The sequence below is a fragment of the Ctenopharyngodon idella genome, chromosome 15 (genome assembly GCF_019924925.1).
Source record: "Ctenopharyngodon idella isolate HZGC_01 chromosome 15, HZGC01, whole genome shotgun sequence".
NCBI lineage: Eukaryota > Metazoa > Chordata > Actinopteri > Cypriniformes > Xenocyprididae > Ctenopharyngodon > Ctenopharyngodon idella.
The window spans coordinates 32,780,401-32,807,473 of NC_067234.1; the positions used below are offsets into that span (position 1 = coordinate 32,780,401).

The 27,073-nt window shown below is 37.7% G+C and overlaps 2 protein-coding genes and 1 long non-coding RNA gene across 3 annotated transcripts in view; 1 reads left to right on the forward strand and 2 right to left on the reverse strand.

The window, feature by feature from the left end:
* LOC127495937 (uncharacterized) overlaps nt 1-27,073 on the forward strand; it is a 236,098-nt gene that overhangs the window by 5,760 nt on the left and 203,265 nt on the right. The gene's annotated exons all lie outside the window — the stretch shown is intronic.
* The window catches only part of LOC127495896 (protein NLRC5-like), a 207,073-nt gene continuing 180,661 nt past the window's right edge, over nt 662-27,073 (reverse strand). Inside the window, exons 33-37 of the mRNA XM_051863323.1 lie at nt 26,148-26,176; nt 7,381-7,525; nt 7,077-7,250; nt 5,000-5,178; nt 662-4,636 (exon numbers count right to left, since the gene is read on the reverse strand). Of these exons, the coding sequence (XP_051719283.1) occupies nt 4,635-4,636; nt 5,000-5,178; nt 7,077-7,250; nt 7,381-7,525; nt 26,148-26,176 (529 nt within the window). The 3' untranslated portion in view covers nt 662-4,634. The remainder of the gene's footprint in view (nt 4,637-4,999; nt 5,179-7,076; nt 7,251-7,380; nt 7,526-26,147; nt 26,177-27,073) is intronic.
* Nucleotides 9,568-20,388, reverse strand: LOC127495929 (uncharacterized). The gene is made up of 10 exons (XM_051863396.1): nt 20,008-20,388; nt 19,100-19,285; nt 18,829-18,951; nt 18,490-18,612; nt 18,117-18,239; nt 17,744-17,866; nt 17,436-17,552; nt 17,276-17,312; nt 13,315-13,365; nt 9,568-9,588 (listed from the first exon to the last, which is right to left on the reverse strand). Exons 2-10 carry the CDS (start codon nt 19,147-19,149, stop codon nt 9,583-9,585), a joined length of 753 nt encoding a protein of 250 aa, XP_051719356.1. The 5' UTR covers nt 19,150-19,285; nt 20,008-20,388; the 3' UTR covers nt 9,568-9,582.

Below are 27,073 nucleotides of genomic sequence, written 5' to 3' on the forward strand. Positions count from 1 at the left end.
GAAATAAAAATTAACAATTATGGCTATGCTAAATGATTACACATTAGTTTTACATGTTTTTTCAGTTACATTAATGTTATTGGAAACTTTCTTACCATTTTTTTAAATTTTATTTTCATGATTGAATATAGTGTCAAGAAAATCATGATCTGTAATATCATAACATGATGCACAGTATGGGGTGTACCAAGAGGTGGGTAGTAATGAACTACTTTTACTCCGTTACATTTGCTTGAGTCAATTTTTGAAGAAAAGTACTTTAATAGTATTTAAAGGTTGGCACTTTTACTTCAACTTGAGTACATTTCTAATGAAAAAAATAATTTTACTTTGTTATGCTGGCCGATGTTCTTCTCATTACTTAATTTTAATGCAGTAGGTGAGACTTGGTATGATTGTAACACTTTTTGTTTCAGCATCTGGAACTCACTTAATTTTTGAGCAAGAGTGCTATGCAAATTACCCAATTTTGTTTACTACAAAAGGCAACAATTCAAACCTCTGCAAGAATATCACAGCCCTTATACGTTGATGTCAAATACATGGTGTGCCAATTGTTACAAACTACCACTACCAGGGTATGTTGTATAACACGTGCTCATGCTGGGGTAAGTTATAACAATTAGACAAAAGAAGCAAAAACTGAGGCCACACTATACAATATGCTTCAAAAACAGGTTTATTGAAACAATCCAAAAGAACAATGCAAAGCAATGTCTCTCTTTCTGTGACTGACCACAGCTCAAATCCACTTACTGTTCGTAAATAAGTCTACTAGAACAAACTTCCTTAACGGTATTTATGCTTAATGAACACTTGACTCCAGTTAACATGTAAATCTAACAACAACAAAACAGTGTAAACATGTGTGAGAGATTGTGTGAATATTCTCAGTGTTGAATGTTGTTAACCCTGGAGCTGGGCCCAGAGACTGCATAGGGCACATTTTTTCCCACATTTCTTTTTGTTACCAAATGGCTCCATACAGACAACATAAACATTTTCATTGTCTGATTTACTACTAAACTACTAAAAGTTTACTACTAAACAAAATATCGTTTTGGTCCAAAAAATTACATTCTTAACTAAAAATATTTTTTTCTTTATAAAATATGCATGTGCCTTTTTACAGCCTTGACAACCATTCATATAGTATCTGTGAGGAAGTGTGTAAATAATAAAATGATCATAGGATTCTTAACTTATTCCTTATTGGTGGAATTGGTGGTGTTACAACTCTCCTCATGTCACAACCATACCATCTTTGTCACATATCATTTGAAAATGTACTAGCAAAAAATATAGGCTGTGTTCGGAATGGCACACTAACTTACTGCTTAATGCCCAGTAAGCATACTGCTTACTATTTAAAAATTAAAAAAAACAATAGTATACAATGTGTGAAATAGTATACAATATGCAACAAATAATGTCTCAGAGGCACTTTTTACAGTAAAGAAAGATACAAACACTAACCTTGGCTTAATTTAGATATCTGAAAATTATAATGCATTTCGACTAAGCTAATTTATTAAAAGCTGCATTAAACTTGATTCAGACATGTAATTCTGCAAAATATAGTTTATGAAATTACACATTTCAGCATTAGAATAATCTCTGTATTTGGTTTATCATCTGCAACGTTAATTAGTTTGGTTATAAAAATCAAATCTAACAATAAAAATAACCTGCAGGGAATATTCTGGAAAGGTTCTCTTTAGGTTATAAAAATAAAACCTAAAAATAACCTGCAGGGAACGTTCTGGGAACGTTCTCTTTAGGTTGCAAAAAAACAACCAATAGAGAATGTTCTTATTTGGTTCCCCCCCAAAAAATAACCAAATGGGAACCATATGGGAACGTTAGGGGGCTCATGCCACACATGTTCTCATGCAGTGAAAAATACACCGCAGAGCAAAGAGGACACTGACAACGTGTCGACAGACAAAACAGAGCAGGTTACCTTTGATATGAAACAAAGTCTCAAATTTAAAATTTTGTAATTTTTAAAGAATCTCTTTGTACTAGTTAATTTGTTGAATCAAATACACATAAATGAACATCAGAAGGAATGTTGTTTCAACCACGGAAAGACGTCAGTACACACCATTTCAAGTTCAAGTCCACTGACGTTAATCTACTAATGCTGCATTCCAGACAGAATGGATTTTGGATTTTTCCCACATCGAAATAATGTCTGGAACGCCGCTCAAAGTCGGACATTCGGCGTGTGAACTCGGGGTACATCGATCAACCCGACCTCAGCAAGACGCGTCATCTGACGTCACTTCCAAGATGTCGGTGTGTCCTGCTTCCAATGAATATGAACGTAAAACATTAGATATTAAGTTAATGTACTCATACGTTCGTTTTTTTTGGGGGGGGGTTTTTTGTATTGGTAAGGTCAATTCAATGCGATTTTATGTTATTTTATTCTGTTTTGCCATAATTGACACAAAAACACAATATGCTCTCATGGTGTCATGTGAACGTGACTTATTGTGACCGGAGTGCACTGAGGTCTGAAGTGGGACATTTAATTTGGGATATTCCTATGTCCAACCTCGTCTGGAACGCAGCATAGCTCCCCTGACTGCTTTGTTGGACAAACTGCCAGATTCAGCCTTATGATTGGTTAGACTGCCTGTCAATCAAACTCCCGGCGAAGGGTCAAATTGATACGGTAAAATCGATGCTATCTTTTCTGTCCATACATTGTATACAATGTTTTGTGAATTGATAGCTGTCATTCAGTTATGGCACTGGGCGCGTGGAGTAGACCAATCACAAAGGATTGGGCCATCTGACCAATCAGAGCAGTGTAGGCTCACGGAAAGGAGGGGTTTAGAGAGACTTATTCTTTGAACTGCTTCTAACAAATCGTTTACAAAACATTGAGAACTGAGGTGAAATTAAATGTATATTATAAGAAAACGAAAGTGTTTTTTGACCTTGCATGCATGTAAAACTGTTGTAGGAGACTCCCAAAACAATATTAGGAACCCTAATAGGGTCACTTTAACTTATTAAACGCAATTAAACGGATTAAACGCAAAAATGAGAAAGATTTGTTTATACTGAATGCAATGGTGAATTTTACAGTTATTGAACTAATATCAACACTAAACAGACATCAGCTGAACAATGACACTATTTTCTTTTTAGAGCTCTGTTGAACTCAAAGTTGCTTTGAAATCTGTATTGTATAAAGTGCTATATAAATAAAGGGGACTTGAAACAGGCCGTAGAGATTAAAGTGCAATTTATGTAACAATAGTGTTTTCGGAAACACAGCTGGTTTGTACTTTAGAGTAACATTTGTACTTATAAAAATTATTCCCCACTTCCAGTTTACTGACGCCGCACTCTTCACGAAGATGAAACGTCACATGTTGCTTTGTGGGAAACAGTATTTCATGCAGTGTTCTAAGATTCATACATCAGATTTCAGCAAATGTAGTAGGTAATTCGGAAATTCACATACTATTCACAGTATACACACTGCATACTGCAATATAGTAGGAGTTGTATGGTAGTATGCCATTCCAAGTATGCCATTGTTCTTGAGTTGTATTTTGCAGATGATGACAATTATAGCAGGTCATCCAGGTATTCCATACATACAGAAAATTTACATAGCCTATTACACACAGTATACATACTGGACACTACAGAAATAATAAGAGTAGTCTGATAGTATGCCTCTCCAACACAGCCATACTGAAATAATTTGCTTTTGTCACCCTCTGCTGGTAAGACAAAAAAAGGCAATTCTTTTCTTTTTTTAAAGAGTCTAAAGGTCAGATTTACTAACAGCTTGCGCCAGCGCAAACCCTCTTTTGGCGTTAAAAAAACTACTGTCGGGATTTACTAAAGGCATGCAGTGCAAAATTAGCACTGAAAAGGCATGGATGAATCACGCAACGCGATTTACTAATGTTTGTGCTAGTCAATTTACTGGTATTTGCGCCATTATTTAACACCCAAAACAAGCATGTCTTAACCCATTTTGTGACATGGCTGCAATTGTTACTGCTAGGAGGAGACACCGCACAGAACAGAGAGCGCGAGGTAGAAGGAAGAAAATATCTCATTAATTTCTTTGGAATGCCAGAGGAAGACGTTATCCATATATTACATGTAACAAGTTGCGTCTGTGTCGACCCACACCTGATGATGAACATCATCTCTGCTTATTGCGATTCAACGCTAATATGTGCTGCTTTTGGTAGATTGTGTTGGTCATTATGTAAATTAATCGACTGCATCTGTGTTCTTTAATTTGCGAGTCAGCAGTAGATTACGCGCAAAACTTGCCACTCCCATTGGCGCATTTGTGGAATTGCGCTATCACGCTAATTTGCCCCGTTTAGTAAATCTGGCCTTAAAATGCTTTCACCTATACTTAAATGTATAGAAAATGTTTGTAAAATATTACACTCTTATTTTAGAGTGTAAGATCATTAAGAAAGCAAATATTTCAATAAAAAATAACAGCAAAAACAGAAGGACATGAGAAAATAATTACATTACAAAGTCACAAATCACAGTGATCGCTGTGTGTCTGTGTCTTCAGTCTCCTTATTCACCATCAGCTGATCCTGAGGAAATTGGACTGATGTCTAAACACTGAGTCCTACAATAAAACACACAGACAGTCACATATGAGTATGAGACATTACTGCTGTCACATCACATCAGGAGATCATTTCAGAAAAAACACAGCCAGATATATTAGTATATTCATATTACAGACAGAGATATGAATGAAAAATTGCTAATAGATTAATAACAGTAAATGATAAACACTCTCTTAATCACTTACACACAGAGGCACTGTAAGAGATGAAAATATTCATATATTCTTAGATCAGCCACATCAGAGAATTAAACTCTTATAGTACAGATACTAAAGTGGAACTGAATTATTATCTTACACACATATGAGGCTGTTACTGAACTTTGGTCAATTTAAAACTTGAAATAAAAATATACTCACAGTAATATAGTTCTTGAAGTTTATAATGTGGATCATCCTTCAGATCAAAAAGTAACTGAACTTCAGAACTTCCTAGGTTATTCTCAGACAGATTGAGATGTCTCAGGTGTGAGGGGTTTAATTTCAGAGCTGAAGCCAGAGCAGCACAACCTTTATCTGTGACTCCACAATCCCTCAACCTGTAGAGAACAATGACACGGTTTGAGTTGTAGTTCAAGTGTCTGTAGTTTGTTATTCACTCTGGTCTCAGATCAGGAGAGGAGATATAATGACAAGCACTGCCACATACTGCTGCCGATAGAATGAAATTCATGCATGTTGATGCTCAATGGTCCTGTTTAAGCTGTCATGTGCTTCAGGACTAAACAGACACACAGAGATGAATGTGACATATTGTTTCATAGTGATATAAGGATGGTTGCACCTCTAATAAACTCCTACAGGAGGTTATTTGATTCACAGGATCCATGTGTTACCCATTACATATCATATATTAACTCTTGCAATCAAACTCATAATTGTGTCATCTTTGGTCTCATCTGACAGCTTATAACGTAAAGAGAAATGTGGTGAACTCAATAGAGATATTCAAAGTCTTAAAGGGTTAGTTCACCCAAAAATGAAATTTCTGTCATTAATTACTCACCCTCATGTCGCTCCAAACCTGTAAGACCTATCGTTCATCATCGGAACACAAATTAAGATATTTTTCAGTGGTTCAACCTTAATGTTATGAAGTGACGAGAATACAAAAAAAAGAGACTTTATTCAACCATTTCTTCTCTTCCCTGTAATTATCCTACGCTGTTCATGTTGTAAACACAGTGCAGGTTCTACGTCACAACGCCGGCTCAGTATTGGCCGGCTCCTGCGTCAGCATCACATGCATGAGTCGTGGTGCTCACATGAACAATGTTGGCCTACAATGTGAACAGCATAGTAGAATGACAAGGCAGAGAAGAAATAGTTGAATAAAGTTGTTATTTTTATTTTTTGTGCACAAAAAGTATTCTCGTTGCTTCATAACATAAAGGTTGAACCACTGTGGTCACATGGACTATTTTAACCATGTCTTTACTACCTTTCTGGGCCTTGAAAGTGGTTATTACGTTGCTGTCTAAAGGGGGGTCAAAAAGCTCTCAGATTTCATCAAAAATATCTTAATTTGTGTTCTGAAGATGAACGAAGGTCTTACAGGTTTGGAGCGAAATGAGGGTGAGTAATTAATGACAGAAATTTAATTTTTGATTGAACTAACTCTTTAATGTACAATGTAAAAGAACTACAGCCTACACATGCATTGAAATCATGTTAATGATCTTCTTTTCCTTCGGATCATCACCTATTTAGGGCGAGGGTCTTTCCTTGTGATTATAACCTAAGTGATTATAACCTTCATTCACTCATTGATCACTGTAGTAGTAGTGAGTTAAAACTAAACACATTTAGGCTCTTTTCTGCTCCAATTTTAAACCCCAGAGTCAGCCGTCCTCTGCATGGTAAGTCACAGAGGCTTTAACTGACTATTTTCACACATTAATGTTATCTGAAAGTTCAGTATTAATTTAACTATCAGAAGCAACTGAAGTTAATGTTTGGTGTGTCAAAAACAGCAGTAGGTTGTGTGATGTGATGAAGATGAATGAAATGAACTTCATCTTCAGTCATCAGAGTCATTTTTGCTGTGCACTTAATATTCAACATTATTATTGATCTGACTGTACTGACGCAGTTTATGAGAACTGAACTGAGCTGGACAATGAATTTTTTGCAGAATTGCTTTATAAATGAAATTAACTAGTTTAATAATCAATGGTCTTTACAATGGAACTGAATCATCACTGAACTGACTTCAGCTGAACAACAGCCGAAATGCATAATTTTCCTATTATCAATGTAAAGCTGCTTTGAAACAATCTGTATTTTATAAAGCGCTATTTAAATAAAGGTTACTTGACTTGAGATTGTGTGTTTAGAGAGTATTTATTTATCAAAATGATTTTAGTCTTAGACTTTACATTATAGGATTCGTCCTACTGAGGACAAAGATGTGTGACTATCAGAGAGACGATCTTACCACAGTTTCTCCAGTTTACAGTGAGGATCTTCAAGTCCAGTACAGAGAAGCTTCATGCCCAAATCTCGTAGATTATTCCAAGACAGAACCAGTTCTCTCAGGTGTGAGGGGTTTGATCTCAGTAATGAAGCCAGAGCAGCACAACCTTCATCTGTGACACCACATTCCCACAACCTGTAAAGAACCACACACTTTTCACTCTCTATCATCTCAAGGTGTTTAATCATTTACAGCTCAATAAGCTAAAATCACAGCAGCAGACTTTACATTGTGTTTCATGTGTAAGAGTCAAAAATGATCTTACCACAGTATCTTCAGTTTACAGTGAGGATTCTTGAGAGCAGCACAGAGAAGCGTCACACCAGAACTTCCTAGTTTATTCCAAGAGAGATCCAGTTCTCTCAGGTGTGAGGGGTTTGATCTCAGAGCTGAAGCCAGAGCAGCACAACCTTCATCTGTGAGACCGCAGTCACTCAAGCTGGAGAGAGATGAAAATCATACTTGTAAACACTATGAACTGAAAACAAACGCAAAAATAAATAAATAACTTTATTAGATTTAATTATTTATTTATTATTTTTACTTTAATAGATTTATTAGTGCATTAGATCTATTAAATTTAATATTAGATTTAATCGATTTATGAGGTTTTAACTTAATTTTTTAATGTTTTAACAGTGAAGTGATTATTCTCATTGATACTTACTGAACTGATCTGGACTCTTTAATCACAGGCAGCAGCTTCTGAAAAACAAGCATATTTTCAGCTTTAATGTTTCCTACAACAAACGTCTTGAGATCAAACTTATCCAGCTCCTCCTCTGATGTCAACAACACAAAAGCTACAGCTGACCACTGAGATGAAGAGAGTTTGGCTTCCTTTATTGTTCCAGATTTCAGATAATGTTTTATTTCCTCCACTAGTGAATGATCACCCAGTTCATTCAGACAGTAAAACAGATTGATAAATTTCTCTGGAGAGCGAGTGGTCCTGATCTTCTTCTTGATGTACTCAACTGTTTCCTTATTGCTTTCAGATCTGTTTCTTGTCTGTTTCATCAGTGGTCGTAGGAGAATCTGATTAGTATTCACTGACAGACCCAGAAGGAACCGTAAGAAAAGGTCCAGATGTCCATTTTTACTCTGTAGAGCCTCATTCACAGCTCTCTGATGGAGATCAGATAATGAAACATGTTCTGATGAATTGAGTTGAAACCAGTCCCTAAGTTTAGACAACAAACTTCTTCTGTTGACTTCGTCAAACACATTTCTGTTGTTGTTTGCACAGAAGAGGTACACATATAGAGCTGCTAGATGTTCTTGAATGCTCAGATGAACAAAGCAGAAGACTTTCCCCTGATACAAGCCAAATTCCTCTCTGAAGATCTGAGTGCACAATCCTGAGTACACTGATGCTTCTGTCACATCAATGCCACACTCTCTCAAGTCTTCCTCATAGAAGATCACATTGCCTTTTTCCAGTTGCTTATATGCCAGTTTACCCAGTTTGAAAATCATCTTTTTGTCAGTGTCCTTCTCACTGTACTTTGTGTCTTTGATACTTATCTGTGCCATCAGGAAGTGTGTGTACATTTGAGTGAGAGTCTTGGGAATCTCTCCACTCTTTGCTTTGCTCAACATCTTCTCTAGAACAGTGGCTGAGATCCAGCAGAACACTGGGATGTGGCACATGATGTAGAGGCTCCTTGATGATTTTAGGTGTGTGATGATTGTATTGGCCAGACTCTGATCACTGATTCTCTTCCTGAAATATTCCTCCTTCTGTGGCTCATTGAAGCCTCGTACCTCTGTCACTCGATGGACACACTCAGAGGGGACGAGATCAGCTGTTGCTGGTCTGGAGGTGATCCAGATGAGAGCAGAGGGAAGCAGAGTTCCTGCAATGAGGTTCGTCAGCAGCACGTCCACAGAGGCAAATTCACTTACATCACACAACCTCACATCGCTCTGAAAATCCAGAGACAGACGACACTCATCCAGACCATCAAAGATGAACAACACTGTATATTTGTTACTGGCACATTTTATTTCTTTTGTTTCAGGGAAAAAGACATAAAGAAGATCTGAAAGACTGAGTGTTTTGTCCTTCATCAAATTGAGCTCTCTAAAAGGAACTGGAAATATGAGCTGGATGTCCTGATTTTCTTTCCCTTCAGCCCAGTCCAGGATGAACTTCTGCACACAGACTGTTTTTCCAATGCCAGCGACTCCCTTTGTCAGCACAGTTCTGATGGGTTTGTCTTGTCCAGGTAAAGGTCTAAAGATGTCATTGCATTGGATCGGTGTGTCCTCTGCTGCTGCTCTCCTGGATTGTGTCTCAATCTGTCTCACCTCATGCTCATTACTGATCTCTCCACTCTCACTCTCTGTGATGTAGAGCTCTGTGTAGATCTCATTCAGGAGTGTTGGGTTTCCCTGCTGTGCTGTTCCCTCATAAAGACACTGAAACTTATTCTTCAGATTTGATCTAAATACGTTGAGGACTTCATGGCTGTAAAATGAAAACACCACATTACTGCACTTTAGTCACGGCAACTATTATTTAAAATACTTATTAAAAGGTATAGTTCAACCAAAAATTCTCTCATCGTTACTCACCCTCATGCCATCCCAGTTGCATATGACTTTTAAAAGGTGTGTATTTAAAAGTTTAAAATATTGCTATGAAAATGTGTTTCCTGATTTCTGCCTCTGTGTTATTGCATTTTGAAGCACATGTGAAATCAGTCCAATGGCATGGCAAAGCCGGAAGTATGGCTGGGGGACGCAGCTTCCCGTTCCCTTCTCAGGGAGCAATAGTTACATTCGTAACCTAAAATGTTCCCTTTCGAGGGAACTCACGCTGCGTCATAGTTGTGGTGACACTGTGGGAACGATAATACCCACTCTGCCGTACTGAAAAGTGCCTGTCTAGCATGAATCATGCGAGCACAACTATGACATAATCACTTGGGAACCTGGTGCAGAGCCCAAGTCCACATCAAAAAAAACCTTACGAATGTGAGTAGAGAGGACCAGCCCGCCGCATCACATGCATCTTGAAGGGATACTCCTGACAATATAGCTTTAGAAGCTGCCATACCTCTCATTGAGTGAGCTCTGACAGCCAATGGTGACGGCTGTCCAGAAGCTTCGTAAGCAGGAGAAATAGCCTTGACTATCCACTTGCAATTCTTTTTTAGGTGAACCAAAGCAGACAACTGATCTGGTTTTCTTCACAGGGCAGCTCTGTGGACATAAGTGTCCAGTGCTCTCACTGGATACACCAAATTTAGCTTCTCCTGGTCCGATGAACCAAAGGAAGGAGAACAAAAAGCCTGCAAAACTATAGGCCATGGCACATTGGCAGACACCTTAGGCACATAACATGGTCTTGGGTGTAATGTTTTTACCATTCCTGGTGCAAAAGCACGACAGGGCAACCGACAAGGCCTGGATGTCTGCTACTCTCTTTAGAAATAATAGCAAATAGAAACAGTCTTAAGAGTCAGAAACTTGACTGGAACAGTTTTCATGGGCTCAAAGGGAGCATAGAGAGACCTTCTAACACAACGGCCAGATCCCAGATCTGGAGTGACATATGGTCTCAACAACCTCAGTTGAGAGACCCAAGTCTATGAGTTGGGCCCCCTCAGAGGCCAAACCCACAGCTTCCACAACTCTGGGTGGGAGCAAATTATTAAGCCCCCTGCCTGAGACAGAAGGTACCTCCTGATTGGAATCTCCCAAGGGGAGCCGTTGAGGGGGAACAAAATGTCCGAGAACCACACTCGGGCCAGGCAAAATGGGGCTACTAGCAACAGACGGGTCACGAAGGACTCTCTCCAGAACTCCTGGGAGCAGAGTGATCCGGGAAAAGTGTTCAGATGTAGCCTCGGCCATGTCTGCACCATGGCATCCAGCCCAAGAGGAGCTGGATGCATGAGGAAGTGCCAGAGCGGACAGTTTTTTCATTTACTGAGACCAATATAAGTCTATCTCTGCCTGGCCAAACTCCCTCCATATCCCTCCATCCCCTAGGGCTTAGTCCCTGCCCTGACAGGATATCTGTCCTCCTGATTTTGGTGCCCAGGGATATAGACTGCTCTCAGGGAGAGCAGCTTACCCTGAGCCCACAAGAGGATCTGGTGTGCCAGTTTGCAAAGTGGGCGTGACCGCAGACCCCCCCATGATTTATGTAGGAGACCACTGATGTGTTATCTGTCCCGATAAGCACACGATGGAAGTGTTTCAGTGCTAGAAAGACAGCCATCATCTTCAGACAATTTAAGTGCCACGAAAGATGCTGCAGAATCCACTGAGACACATTTGGCCGAAGTTCCCATGCTGCCAGATGGTCTACTAAGGAAAACAGTATCTCAAGACTGGCCTCTAGTGTTATGAGAGAAGTCAACTCGGCGCTTTGAAGTGGAAAATCGGCAGGGAACAACCGAGCTGGCCCCTCCTAGTAACCCCATGGGAGGGTGTGAGCCTCCCAGTGCAGCAACGAACCAAGGCAGACACTGAGACCTGAACTGATTGCTGGAAACCGCTGCGCCCGAAGCACCAAAGGTGGTGGGGTTGGCTGAACAGTCACCTGCGAACACCGAGGAGAAATTGGCACCATATAATTATGTGTGGACTGTTCCCTCCCTGAGGGGTTTGCCTTCAGAGGCCTGACACCATAGGCGTCCTTGGTGGCCTAAAGAGACAAATCTGTGGCCCGACACAACTCTTTAACTGCATTTGGGCTCACCCCCTCGCCTTCACAGAGGGCTCGAAGCAGGTCGGCCTGGCACGCCTGCAACAGTGACATAGTATGCAGACATGCATCGGCCTGACCTGCTGCTGCATAATCTTTACCCTCCAAGGCCGAAGTTGTTCTGCATGGCCTGGTGGCCTGGTGGGTAATGTCTGGGCCTTGAGGGACGATTCTGTGTTAGGGTACAGATAGCTCGCAAGCGTCTGTTCCACTTTGGGCATTGGCACAAACCAGTGCTCTTTCAGCCCCCTTAAATTAGAGTAGTTTGTAACTTGGGGACTGTAAAGCCGGGCTGAAAATGGTTTCTGCCACAATCTTGACACTTTAATTAGGAGATCGGGGAAAAAAAAAAGGTAGGCCCTGACATGGAGGTTGTGATTTTACTGTCAGGAAGCGTTTGTCCAATTTACTTTTGGGATGAATCCTGCCTCTCGGCTGGCCAATTGATATTTAACATGGCCATGGCAAGAGTTATAACCTCCACTAGCTCTTCATAGGCAGCAGAGTGAGGTGGCGAATCCTCAACATCTAGCTGCAGCACCGGGCTCGCACTCCGGGGAGAAGAAACCACAACGTGTGCTTCCAAACCCAGTGAGAAAACGCTGGATCCAACTCCTCCACTAGATCCATTTGGGATCCCCACGATCTCAGCCACCTCTGTGCCTCAGCAACAGCGGGACCTGAACCGTGAGGAATGCAAGCCTGGGCGCTTTCCTCAAAGAGCACCCAGCAGGAGCGGAGTGTACGCAGCTAAAACCACTCACATTGAACACAGTCAGCCCCTGCGAGAGCTGACTGTGCATGCTCCACTGTCAAACAAACAATGCACAAATTGTGTGTATCCCCATGTAGCAAGGACAGGGAGGAACACACAATTTAAAATGCTGCCATTTGCTCGCCATACTCCTGTCTAATATATGTATGCTTGTGAAAGACAACAATAAATAGACAGGGACAGTTCACACAGAACACTTGCTGAAGGCACAGAAGCTGACATTGTTTGGTCTGGGTGTGCTTTATAGCTTCCTGGTCATGACGTCACCCTGCCTGTGACATTTTGCCATGCCATTGGACTGATTTCACACATGCTTCAAGACGAAATCACACAGAGGTGTTCCCACAGCATTGCTACTATGACACAGCGCAAGTTCCCTCGAAGGGGTACTTGGGACAGTAGCGAACCTTCCCAGAAGTGGTTGTCCACCACAGTGCTGTGAAAGACTGATCTCCAGTTATGGGAAGCATTTGGTTGCAGTTAATGCTGCTTAAGGTGGCATAACCACATATAAGCAGATCTAGACTGGTTGTTCTGTGGAGGAGATTAGTAATCATTTGGAACTATTTTCACTATGTAGTAAGACATACAATCTTAATCTTACAGTTGGCATGCCTTGTATATGTCTAATGAGGTGTATGAAATTAAAGAAGTTTTGATCATTGAATTAAAAAAAAAAAAAAAAAAATCTCTCAGGTTACCTGAAAACAGTTGATGCAGCTTTTCTCCGGCGTGGATGTCCTATGTGAAAACTGAGCATAAAGATATTGCAGAATCAGACCAACTGGTGAATGATAATGGTACTTGTAATGAATGTATAACTGTATTCATTCATACATAAAGTGAAAAAACAAGCAAATTACAAATCTAAACCAGTGGTTTTCAAACTTTTTTAAGAGCGACCCTTTTTTTTTTTTAATTGATGCTACCCATAGGTCTATATACAACCATTTACATAAAATCAAGCCAAGCCATAAGAATACTAATACTAATATGACTTAAAGCAGGGCGGGGCAGAGAGAGCGGCGCGAGGCCCGAGGAGCAAATGCTAATAAGCGGCATCTGCACCACACACCGGTCTTGAGTCCGACAGAGGACCTTCTGAAGCATAAAAGGAGTGACGACAGTGAAAGGCAAGAGCCTGGGACTTTACGTTGTGGTTTTGTTTATGTTTATGCGGCAGTTCTGTTTATGTTTATGCGGCAGGCGGTTCTGTTTAGTTGTTTATGTTTATTTTGTTATTAAACCCTGTTGAAAAAAAACAGCATATGCTGGTTAGGTATGTTTTGAAACATGGCAGCTGGTTTGAGCTGGTTTAAGCTGGTTCTTAGCTGGTCATGAGCTGGTTTAAGCTGGTCAAGTGCTGGTCCTAAGCAACTAGCTCCAGCGCAGAACCAGCTTAAACCAGCTCATGACCAACTAAGGACCAGCATAATCCAGTTCAAACCAGCTGCCATGCTTCAAAACATACCTAACCAGCATATGCTGTTTTTTTCAGCATGGAAGTTACACTTGCTGGTTCCCGCCTCCTCCTTTCCTGAATCTTGAACTTTGTTACATACTGTATGTACATATATATATACAATCATCCTGGTGACCCATTTTTTAAGTCAGTTTGAAAACCTGTGATCTAAACCATTTAAACAAGATGAACAAACAAAAAACACAGTAGAATATGACGTGCTTGTTGATGTGAAGAGAATGTCAGGTGAGGATTTAACAAGAATGAACAAGATTTTATAGTCTTGTGCACCACAAATGGCAATGGCAATTTTATTTATATAGCACTATTTACTACAACCAGAGTAGACCTGATGTGGTTTACAACAAAATGACTAAAAATACCAATAGCACAATGATAAGGCAGTAAAACCAAAAATAAAAATAAAGTACATAATAAACATGCAGCAAACATAAGACAAGGACAAGAGTTTTTTAACTTAGACTTAAAAGTAGACACAGAAGAAGCCATTCTAATAGAAAAAGGCAAATCCATCCAGAGTCTTGGGGCAACTGTACAGAAAGCGCAATCACCTCTGCACTTCCGCCTCCGGTTAGAAGACCGGAGAGATCTGGTTACATGGTGCTCATTAAATAAATAAGGTATATATAAAAGGAGCCATGCCATTTGGTGATTTGTAAACAGTAAGTAAAATTTTAAAATCTACTCTGTAATACACAGGCAACCAGTGTAAGGACCGTAAAACTGGAGTAATAGGATCCCATTTATGGACCCCCATCAGAAGTCTAGCTGCCGCATTTTGAAGCAACTGTAATAGGGACAACGCTGTTTGACTAATCCCAGCATAAAGTGAGTTACAGTAGTCAAGTTTAGAAGTAATAAAAGCATTAATCATTTTCTCAACGTTTTTAAAAGAAAGAAATTACTTGAATTTAGACAGGAGTCGCAACTGAAAAAAGGATGATTTGACTACAGAATTGATCTGCCTATTAAACTTCAGATGTTCATCAAACACAACACCCAGATGTTTCACACACTGCTTAACACATGAGAACAACCCGTCAAGGTTTGGATTGGGAGCAGTCAAAGAATCTGAGGGTCCAAATACAATGATTTCCATTTTATTATCATTGAAATTCAGGAAGTTTAGCGCCAACCATGCCTTTACATCTGTCAAACAGGCCAGGAGAGCATCCAGTCCATCCGATTTCTGCTTTATAGCCAGATAAATTTGTGTATCATCAGCATAAGAGTCGAATGACAGCCCATATTTTCTAAAGATGTAGCCAAGCAGAAGCATGTATAAAGAAAAAAGAATGCGAGCCAAAATAGATCCTTGGGGAACCCCACAAGTTAACACAGCTTTACTAGAAGTATGCTCTCCTATCTTAACTGAAAAGGTTCTATTAGTAAGATAAGATTTAAACCACTCCAATGCACTGCCTGTAATACCTGCATAATGTTCCAACCAGGCAATAAGGAAAGCATGATCAACGGCATCAAATGCGGCAGTAAGATCTAAAAGCACATGAACAGCATAGTTGCCTGAATCACATGTTAATAGTGTATCATTAAAAACCTTCAACAATGCAGTCTCAGTAGAGTGATATTTTCTGAACCCAGACTGAAAAACCTCAAAAATCATATTGTCAGCTAGAAAGGTTTGCAATTGTTCAAGAACTGTTTTCTCCAAAATTTTAGCATGCAACAGTTCGTTGCATGCTAAAACATGCAACGAACTGTTGCATGTTTTAGCAGATCAGGTATATTACCAGTTTCTAAACAGCAATTCATCAGGGTAAAAAGATAAAATCCCACCACATCCAGGACTTGTTTAAGAAAATATGGAGGAATTACATCAGTTGAATAGCCAGATGGCTTAAGATGATCTACTAATTCTATAAACTGATGTTCAGTAATGGGGGTAAAATGACTTAAAGGGTTAGTTCACCCAAAAATGAAAATTATGTCATTTATTACTCACCCTCATGTTGTTCCACACCCGTAAGACCTTCGTTCATCTTCGGAACACAAATTAAGATATTTTTGATAAAATCTAATGGCTCAGTAAGGCCAGCATCACCAGGAAGGACACTAAAAACATATTTAAAACAGTTCAAGTGACTACAGTGGTTCAACCTTAATATTATAAAGCAATGAGAATAAATTTTGTGTGCGCCAAAAATAACAAAATAGCGACTTTATTCAACAATATCTAGTGATGGGCGATTTCAAAACACTGCTTCGTGAAGCTTTACGAATCTTTTGTTTTGAATCAGTGGTTCAGAGCACCAAAATCACATGATTTCAGTAAACGAGGCTTTGTTACATCATAAGTGTTTTGAAACTTCAATAGGTCACGTGAGTTTAGCAGTCTGATACACGATCCGAACCACTGATTTGAAACAAAAGATTCTGGGCATTGAAAAAGGGAGTGTTATTGCTGGTGATGCAGGCCTTACTGAGCCATCGGATTTTATCAAAAATATCTTAATATGTGTCCCGAAGATGAATGAAGGTCTTACGGGTGTGGAACAACATGAGAGTGAGTAATTAATGACTGAATTTTTATTTTTGGGTGAACTAACCCTTTAAAACAGCAGTACAACTAGGGGGAGTCGAAGGATCAGACAGAACAGGATTTATTCCCATTCTTAAATCACTTATCTTATTGACAAAAATCTTCACACGATAGTAAAGACACTTCTGCAGAAGAGCAAATGGAAGGACCGATAGTGACAAATAATGAGCAATAAAACATTTACAAAATTACAAACTATACTGGTGGCCAGTGTTTCCAACTGCAGGACCCTCTCTCACGGAGCTATCACTCCCAAAGATTAAAGTTTAATAAATAAAGACATATTTATTTATAATTGGCATTTTATTTTTTATTTCTATAGCATGTTTAATAAATTTAACATATGCCTAAATTTTGCATAAGATCAATTCATATTTCAGTTAGAAACATTTAATTCACATACTTTTATTTTTGAATGTAAGTCAACAACATTTGGCGGAAGCGAACGTCTTTGCATGGGGAAACTCTGCCACTTTTTGGAGGTACCGCCTACATTTGGAGTTCACGCTCCGTTTTGGAGTTCTCCAGTCTGCAACTGTACCTACTTGCGCAGCCTCGCCGTGCAGTGTGAATGCTCTGATCTGTTAACATAGGTAATGAAAAAATACGCTCTGCTTACGCGTCCAGTGTGAAACAGGCGAACCTCAGTTCTTTTGCTTTTGCAGAGTAAAAGAATTGTGGACAGAAGATAAAGAATTATTTGTTTTATCCTTTTTTTAATTTATTTTTTCTCATTCTAGAATCAATACTGATACAATATGTTTGCAGAAATATTGTACCTGCTGCCAGATGATGTGTTTCTATTGTTAAAACGTAGTGGCGGATCCATAGACTGATCACTCTTCATAGATGCATAACTGGGCTCTGGAGATTCTGTTCTCTTATGATGGAGCGAACTGTAACAGAAGACTTGCATAGAGCAGAAATGCAAAGCTGTATTCTGTACTAAGTGCTTTTGTGTAAACACCATCATGAACATAAAAACAGCAGATATACAAATGACAGCACATAATTAACTATATGAATTTCATGTCGTATTCTAAAATGTGTACATAATTCTGTTAGCATATGTTTGCATAAATATCACCTGTATCTGCAGCCAGACGATGTGTTTCCATCATTAAAACGTAGTGGCGGATCCATAGACTGATCACTCTTCACAGACACACAGCTGAGCTCTGGAGATTCTGTTCTCTTATGATGGACCGAACTGTAACAGTTTAGAGATATAGTTTAATAAAGCAGATTTCATAATATTCAAACATAATGTCCTAAGATCAGGGAGAACAGAAGGCTCACATAAAGCAGAAGTGTAAATCTGTATCGTGTACTAAGTGCTTTTGTGTGAACATAAAAACTTCAGATGACAAAATGGCAGCATATAGTTCACACTATGAATTTTCTATCTCATTCCACAATGTAGACAAAATACTGATACCATATGTTTGCAGTAATATTACCTGTATCTGCAGCCAGACGATGTGTTTTCATCATTAAAACGTAGTGGTGGATCCATAGATTGATCACTCTTCATAGACACACAGCTGGGCTCTGGAGATTCTGTTCTCTTATGATGGACTAAACTGTAACAGTTTAGAGATATAGTTTGATAAAGCAGATTTTATAATATTCAAACATAATGTCCTAAGGTCAGGGAGAACAGAAGGCTCACATAAAGCAGAAGTGTAAATCTGGATCATGTACTAAGTGCTTTTGTGTGAACATAAAAACTTCAGATGACAAAATGGCAGCATATAGTTCACACTATGAATTTCCTATCTTATTCCACAAAATAGACAAAATACTGATACCATATGTTTGCAGTAATATTACCTATATCTGCAGCCAGACGATGCGTTTCCATCATTAAAACGTAGTGGCGGATCCATAGACTGATCACTCTTCATAGACACACAGCTGGGCTCTGGAGATTCTGTTCTCTTATGATGGAGCGAACTGTAACAGAAGACTTGCATAGAGCAGAAGTGCAAAGCTGTATCCTGTACTAAGTGCTTTTGTGTAAACACCATCTTGAACATAAAAACATCAGATATATAAATCGCAGATATACATCAAAATATGAATGGCACCACATAATTCACATTATGAATTTCCTGTTGTATTCTACAATGTTTACATAATACTGTTGGCATACGGTTGTAGAATTATTACCTGTATCTGCAGCCAGATGATGTGTTTTCATCCTTAAAACGTAGTGGCGGATCCATAGACTGATCACTCTTCATAGACACACAGCTGGGCTCTGGAGATTCTGTTCTCTTCTTCTTGACTGAACTGTAACAGTTTAGAAACACAGCTTTATGACTGAATGTGAATGAATAGTGGCATATCAACTTAAATTGAGTACCTGAGACCTAAAACATGTGACTTCACTGTGCTAATTTACTGGTGTATCAGTACATTTCAAGTCTTTAAAGAGTACCTGATTCCTGGACAAAAATCTCCATCACTGGATGTCTGTGTGTCGTCCATATTGAAGCTGCACAGGTGGATCAGATGAGTCTTATTTTACGTCCATCCACATAATGTTTCAGTTTAGTCTACATGACTGCTGTTATTGACAGCTGAGAAGACTATTGCCTAGTCATTGAGAAATGCATGTAACCAACTGTAAACAAAACAAACAAACTGTAAACCACAAATCTGCTGACTGTTGCATATAGCAGGTTTTTTAATCTAGCATCCAGGGAAATCCAATTGGTTCATATTACGCAGCCAGTGTTTACCAAAAATGTGGTTTTGAGTCTTCAAAATTTAAGGGTGCTAGTTTGGTGATACAATGTGGTTGTCATTCTAGTTAATAAACATGTGTTGGGACACATGTGCTTATAAAAAAATAGCAAGAAAAAACAAAACTTTTACAGAATGTATAAATGATTTTTGATATAATTCATATATATATATATATATATATATATATATATATATATATATATATATATATATATTCCTTCATTAATGCAAAATAATAAAACTATACTATTTAAAATTTTCTTTTGGCAAATTAGCCTAGCTGAATGATTGAATCATCTTGGCCCAGGGGGCACTTCTACCCCATGTTACCCTGCAGTATTTCGTACTGGTCTATACTTAACCACACTACACAAATATGTGAATAAGTACGCAACTTACTCAAATGTCAAGTGGACAAGGACTAACTTTCCTGTGTTCATATGATTCTGTAACTGGTGATACTGCCATAAACGCGCCTCACTACAAGATAAACGTCTTTCGACGGTATAGGTTTAGCAATAACGTTACGTATAGGCTACTAAAAGCAAACTTAACGCATGCCATTGAACCTATTAAACGATAATTTTTGATACTCACTCTTTCTGCTGTTTTGACAAGTTCTTTTAGGCACAAAAATGGCCCCTGACAAAAATGAACTTTCACTTTCTTTTAGGCTTGCTTGAGGACATGTAGGACAAAACCATTGCAGGAATAAACCACTGCAGCTTCAAATGAGTGCCGTTAACAATTCTGATGGACGTTAAGTAGTTCCAGCAAGTTACAGACTGCGGTCGAGCCAGCCGCAAATAAAAAAAAAAAAGTTAAGCGGGTGCGCGTATTACTATGATTACGGTAATTTTTAGAACAGCAGCAGTGAACGCCAATAGTAAAATAAGTTCACAATCATTTGGACAAAAAAGGTCATTATAGTTCATGTTAAATAATATGCCTTTATTTAACTCTAGAAGCCTATAGAGACCTCAGTTCTAATAAATTATTCCACTTAGGCCTACCCCATTATACCGCATTGCTATGAACAAACATACTCTATAATGGAGGACAAAAACCTACAAAAACACTGAAAAAAGTAAATACGCAATTAAATACATAAATCAACATATTCCTGCATAAATAAATATATAAATAAATAAATGTGCAAGAAGATAAACAAATAATTAAATAAAAAAATCAGAATATTCCCTTTTGCTGTTGCATTGTAACTGTTAAAATTATGTTCTAGAATGTTCATGTGCACTTTGTTGTGCAATAGTTCTGACTTATATGGACTCAGTATATAATTTGGATATTTTCTTCTTTTAGGCTAACTGTTTTTCTAAAACTTTTTTTTTTTTTTTTTTTTTTGCATTCAATCATACTAGGTTGTTTGCTGAAATTGTTGGATGTGGCACAGCCCTATAGAAAATTTCCCAACCGGCCACCATGGCTGTAGATCCTTCTTTAACAGCAAAACATCCAACAAACATTATCTGTAGCTCACATTAGCTGCTTATAAGACTTTTGTCCAATTTTGGTTTCAGTGTATCATATTTCTGGCTTGTGTTGATAGCACAACCCTCTTTAAGTTATGCCACAGCATCTTAATTGGCTTGAGGTCAGAAGTCAGCACAGACATCTGGATTCATGAACATCCAGGTCTTTAGCAATGCTTTCGTAGCATTTTCCAGCTTTCTGCATCTCTGTAATGTGCTTCTAAAGGAGTGTGAAAGCATTTTGGATCGAGGCATCATTCACACTAACCAATCTTTGTCATATTTGTCAGTAATCAGGCTTTGTGTGTCTTTATTTAAAGGACAGGACACCTGTGTGACCCACACTTTCAATCTCATTTTCTTTTATTGACTCCGGTTATCTTTTGGAGAAGTCGTCACACAGAGTTTCACACACTGTCCTGTCAATGATCACTCAATGTCTTCAATATCATTCTGAAAAATATAACTGTGTGTGTTATTAGTTTAGTCAGATTGTGTTTGTCTTTGAGTGTGACTTAATTTTATTAATAATAAATGCAGAAATCCAAATGTATTCTTGTCACTGTATATATTGTATTCATATTGAAATGGTTCTTTGTTCAGATGTTTCAGTTGTAAATTTATATCATTGTCAAGGCCTCATATTCACAGTGTCTCTGCTGCCCTCTGCTGGTGAACAACATCAATAATACAAATTCAATCTTCTTCACAACTCAAAACTGCAGTGAACTTTCTGAATTACATTTCTGAATATAATTACATTAAATAAATGTCTAAAAGCACAAACTCTTCCTGTCCTTCACCTCAAGTGAGAATAGTGTTCATTTTTACACTTTTGTGTTTTGTTCACTTATTCATAAAATGCTTCAAACTTTGAAATGTTCATCTTTGACATCATCAGTCAGGGTGTCGATTACATTTTTAGCACAACTGAATATGATTAAACCAGTAATAATACATTACTGTATAATTTTAACAGTGGTGCATTAATTCTTACTTTAATATCTATAATGCAAATGTCTGAATTCAGACTGTTAGTCAGTACACTGTAAAATAATAATAATAATAATAATAAAAAACAAAGATTATTAGAGCACATTTTATAAGACAATATTATTTCAGTTTTTCTAGTTCAAATTGTGAAAATTGTTTCAACACCATTTATTTCAGTCGGCAAAACATCTTCAAGCACTATTATTATGAAGCACAGTCCTGTAATACATGTAAACACTGCAAGAAAGAACAATAAGTTCATATGGAAAGACGTCTCTATGAGGCAGTTTTTAGAAACATAATGACGTCAGCAGTTTAAATCAAGCCATCATTCACACTTTAATATGAGCAGTTTATGGATGTGTGTTGGGGTTGATCTCTGTGTTCAATACGAGCTGATCATCATTTCTACTGACCTAAAGACTGTTATGTGCTTACATATGAATAACACTGATTTCTTGTAATACTAATGACAAATCAGACTAGATGACGACACAAAATGTGATTTTTAAAGACACCTGAAGGTGAAATAAAATGCTGCTTAGTTGTATAAAGTCTGCAGTTTACATTTAAAAACCAATGATAAACATTATTTGACATGGAAATGGAGTTTCTTACAACTTTGAAAAGACACTTTATGATTACAGCACTACTATATTCTCATCTCCATTTACACTAGAGCTTCATCAACATCACATTAGTACTAGCAGTGACATCTTGGCCATTTCTGAGAAGTTACTGAAGTAACAAAGTGGTACCACAGTCACTTTTATTTATAAAGCACTTTATACTTTATATATACAGATTGTTTCAAAGTATCTTCACAGAAATATACAGAAAAACAGAAACAATGATGCAAACTTCATCAACGAGACAAATTCGAATTGTGCTGTAAAGTAGTTTTAAAGTGACAATAGTGTCATTTTATGTGAGTGAGAGACTTTAATACAGTGCAGTCAGAAATGTATGTTATTTATACAGTTATACAGTATTTTATATATACATAAATACAAGTTAACAGAGTTAGTGTATAACTCACATACTGTACAGTCATCATTAACATTTATGAAACCCTGTCTTAAAAAAGCTATAATTATTAATCTATCAGTCTGTATTCAGTATGTATAACAAGATACACAAACGGTGTGCTCTCTGTCAGCTCTCTGAGCTCTCTGCTTCAGGATCCTGTGGTTTCTGCTGCGTGATTCAGATCAGAGGAGTTTATAAACACTGTGCTGAATTTCTCAAGTTATTTACAGGGATTTCCTCATAGCCTGTAAATTCAAAAGTAAAACAGTCAATTATGTAAAATCAGACATTCATTTTAAATAATAAAAGTCTGAAACTATTTTAATACAGATCAATTATAAACAAGCCAAATCTCTCTGTTTATCAAATATGCAAAATGAAACTATAAGAGCTGAAAATGAATGAACTAAAATGAAATTTATTGACTAAAACCAAAAATTATGCATAAACCAGACCAGAACAAGCTAAAAACAATACATGCCAATATATAAACAACAATACTACCAGTTCCAACTAATGTTATATATAGTATATACAGAATAAGTTAATGTACAATAATAATATAGACTCCAATAAAATGTATATTTAAAAAAACCTGCAATGAAGTGTCAGTGTTGATCAATGGTTGAAACAACTTTCAAACAGACTTCTTGCTTTTTATCTCTTTTTTGGACACTCACCATTACAATATGCAGAAAACAATAACTGTGTTTCAAAACAGATTTTTATAAAATGCAATCGCAACTAAAATATATTTCATACTGTGTCAGTCTCTCACTGACTGTATAATGTGTGGATCTAACAAGTGCATTTGTGCAATCTTTTTCAAGATCAGAAAATGATCTTTATTAGTCAGACAATACCTTGGAAATATGTGATATAATATTTGAATGATCACATTGTGTTCGTTCAATTAGGAAAAGCAAATTTAAAATGAAGTTATGATCATGTTTGAATTTAAAGGAACACTCCACTTTTTTTGAAAATAGGCTCATTTTCCAACTCCCCTAGAGTTAAATAGTTGAGTTTTACCGTTTTCGAATCCATTCAGCCAATCTCCAGGTCTGGCGGTACCACTTTTAGCATAGCTTAGCATAGTTCATTGAATCTGATTAGACCGTTAGCATCTCGCTCAAAAATGACCAAAGAGTTTCGATATTTTTCCTATTTAAATCTTGACTCTTCTGTAGTTACATCGTGTACTAAGACCGACGGAAAATGAAAAGTTGCAATTTTCAAGGCCGATATGGCTAGGAACTATACTGTCATTCCGGCGTAATGATCAAGGAACTTTGCTGCTGTACCATGGGTGCAGCAGGCGCAATGATATTACGCAGTGTCTCTCACAAATGTCTCCATGGTTACAAGGCACGCTCCCTGTGCAAACAGGGGTCACATGCGCTGCGTAATATCATTGCGCCTGTGGCACCCATGGTACGGCAGCAAAGCTCCTTGATTATTACGCCGGATGGAGAGTATAGTTCCTAGCCATATCGGCCTAGAAAATCGCAACTTTTCATTTTCCGTTGGTCTTAGTACACAATGTAACTACAGAAGAGTCAAGTTTTAAATAGGAAAAATATCAAAACTCTTTGGTCATTTTTTTGAGTGAGATGCTAACGGTCTAATCAGATTCAATGAACTATGCTAAGCTATGCTAAAAGTGGTACCGCCAGACCCGGAGATTGGCTGAATGGATTCGAAAACGGTAAAACTCAACTGTTTAACTCTAGGGGAGTTGGAAAATGAGCCTATTTTCAAAAAAAGTGGAGTGTTCCTTTAACTGCAATACGGTAATATCTCAATTCTTCAATGAGGTTGTTGTGAACTGAAAAAATATCCCCATCAGCTGAGATTTTCAGTGGCAAAAACTGTGGCACATTTCTACTGAAAACATCAGATCAGTTTCATCAAAATGGGCAGGAATAAACACAATTTACAGTACAGAGACTAAACTGAAGATGAATTGGATACTCTCATACAGTACATTGTTTATGAAGAAATATGCGGTCCCACTTTATATTAGGTGTCCTTAACTACTATGTACTTACATCAAAAAATAATTACAATACTTATTGTGTTCATATTGTATTGCAAAACACTTTTGCTGCTATTGAGGTTGAATATGGGTAAGGTATGGGTAGGTTTAAGGGTGGGTTAAGGTGTAAGGGAACGGTCAACAGTGTAATTATAAATGTAATTACAGAAATTATTTACAGATGTAATTAAATGCAGGTATTTTTTTTTTTTTAAATATAAGTACAATGTAAAAACATTGAATTGTACTAAATGATTTTTTAAAATGATGATAATTTAAATGTTAGTACATAGTTGTTAAAGACACCTAATATAAAGTGGGACCAAATATGCATATAAATATATAAATGTTCAGCTATATGAAAATGTGAATATTTATTTGAAATGATTACTTACCACAGTGTCTCTAGTTTATAATGTGGAGAATTCTTTAGATCAGTGAGCAGTTCACGTTCTGAATCTCCTATTTTATTCACAGAGAGATCCAGTTGTCTCAGGTGTGAGGGGTTTGATCTCAGAGCTGAAGTCAGAGCAGCACAACCTTCATCTGTGACTCCACAATCACTCAACCTGTAGAGAACAATGACACACTCTTCACTCTCTCAGTTCAGATCAGATCAGTTCAGCAGTGAATCCATTATTAAAGAGAAAGTACAAACTTAAATCATTGAGATCTGAAAGGTCACAGAGCACAAAACATGATGTAAGTGTGTGTGTGTGATTTTACAAAATGAAAAACAATACTTTAGAAAGTGTCAATGCAGAAAGATGAACATGATGAACAGTGAGAATGAATCCATCATGTTCTTAATTTCTCAGTTGTGTTGAGCTCGAGTCTGTTTAAAGTCAAGAGACTGAAATGTTGATTGTGTGAAAGTGTGTATTTCAGTGTGACTCTCAGTCCTGCAGTATCATGTGACTGAGGAGCAGCTCATGTGTTCAATCATTTACAGCTCAATCAGCTGAACTCACAGCAGCAGAAAGAGGCTGAACACTTCAAATATACTTTACATTGTGATTCATGTGTGAGTCAAATATGATCTTACCACAGTTTCTCCAGTTTACAGTGAGGATCCTGTAGTACATCAGACAGCAGATTCACTGATTCTCCTATTTTATTCAGTGACAGACTCAGTTCTCTCAGGTGTGAGGGGTTTGATCTCAGAGCTGAAGTCAGAGCAGCACAACCTTCATCTGTGACTCCACAATCTCTCAACCTGTAGAGAACAATGACACACTGTTCATTCTCTCAGTTCAGATCAGATCAGTTTAGCAGTGAATCCATTATTAAAGAGAAAGTACAAACTTAAAGCACAAATCAATATGTGTGATAACTGAGATATAAAATTTCACAGAGCACAAAACATGATGTGTGTGTGTGTGTGTGTGTGTGTGTGTGTGCGTGCATTTTTGTGATTTATGAGGACACAAATTTGTATAATGACATGGGTATTACACTGGTATTATGACGTAAACATGCAATATGAAGACATTTCATGAGTCCTCATATTTAAAATAGCTTTAAAGGTGCCCTAGAATTGAAAACTGAATTTACCTTGGCATAGTTGAATAATAAGAGTTCTGTACATGGAAATGACATACAGTGAGTCTCAAACACCATTGTTTCCTCCTTCATATGTAAATCTCGTGCGTGAAAAACACCACGGAAAAACAGGCGAATCTCAACATAACACCGACTGTGACGCAACAGTCGGGATCATTAATATGTACGCCCCCAACATTTGCATATACCAGCCCATGTTCAAGCCAGTATTAATGTTGTGGAGCTGCATAGCCGAATCATCAGAAGTTCTGCAGGTTTTGTGAAGCCATCAAGCAATGACAATAGCGAAAATGGCAGATGGATCGATAATTGATCGAAACTGTTTATGAGCCATGATATCAAGATATATTTAGTGATATTTGTAAATTGTCTTTCTAAATGTTTCATTAGCATGGTGCTAATGTACTGTTAAATGTGGTTAAAGTTACCATTGTTTCTTACTGCATTCACAGAGACCAGAGCCATGTCGTTGTTTTCATTTTTAACCCCAAAACGCTTGTAGTCTGTATAATTCATAAACGCATCTTCATTCTTTATAAATCTCTCCAAC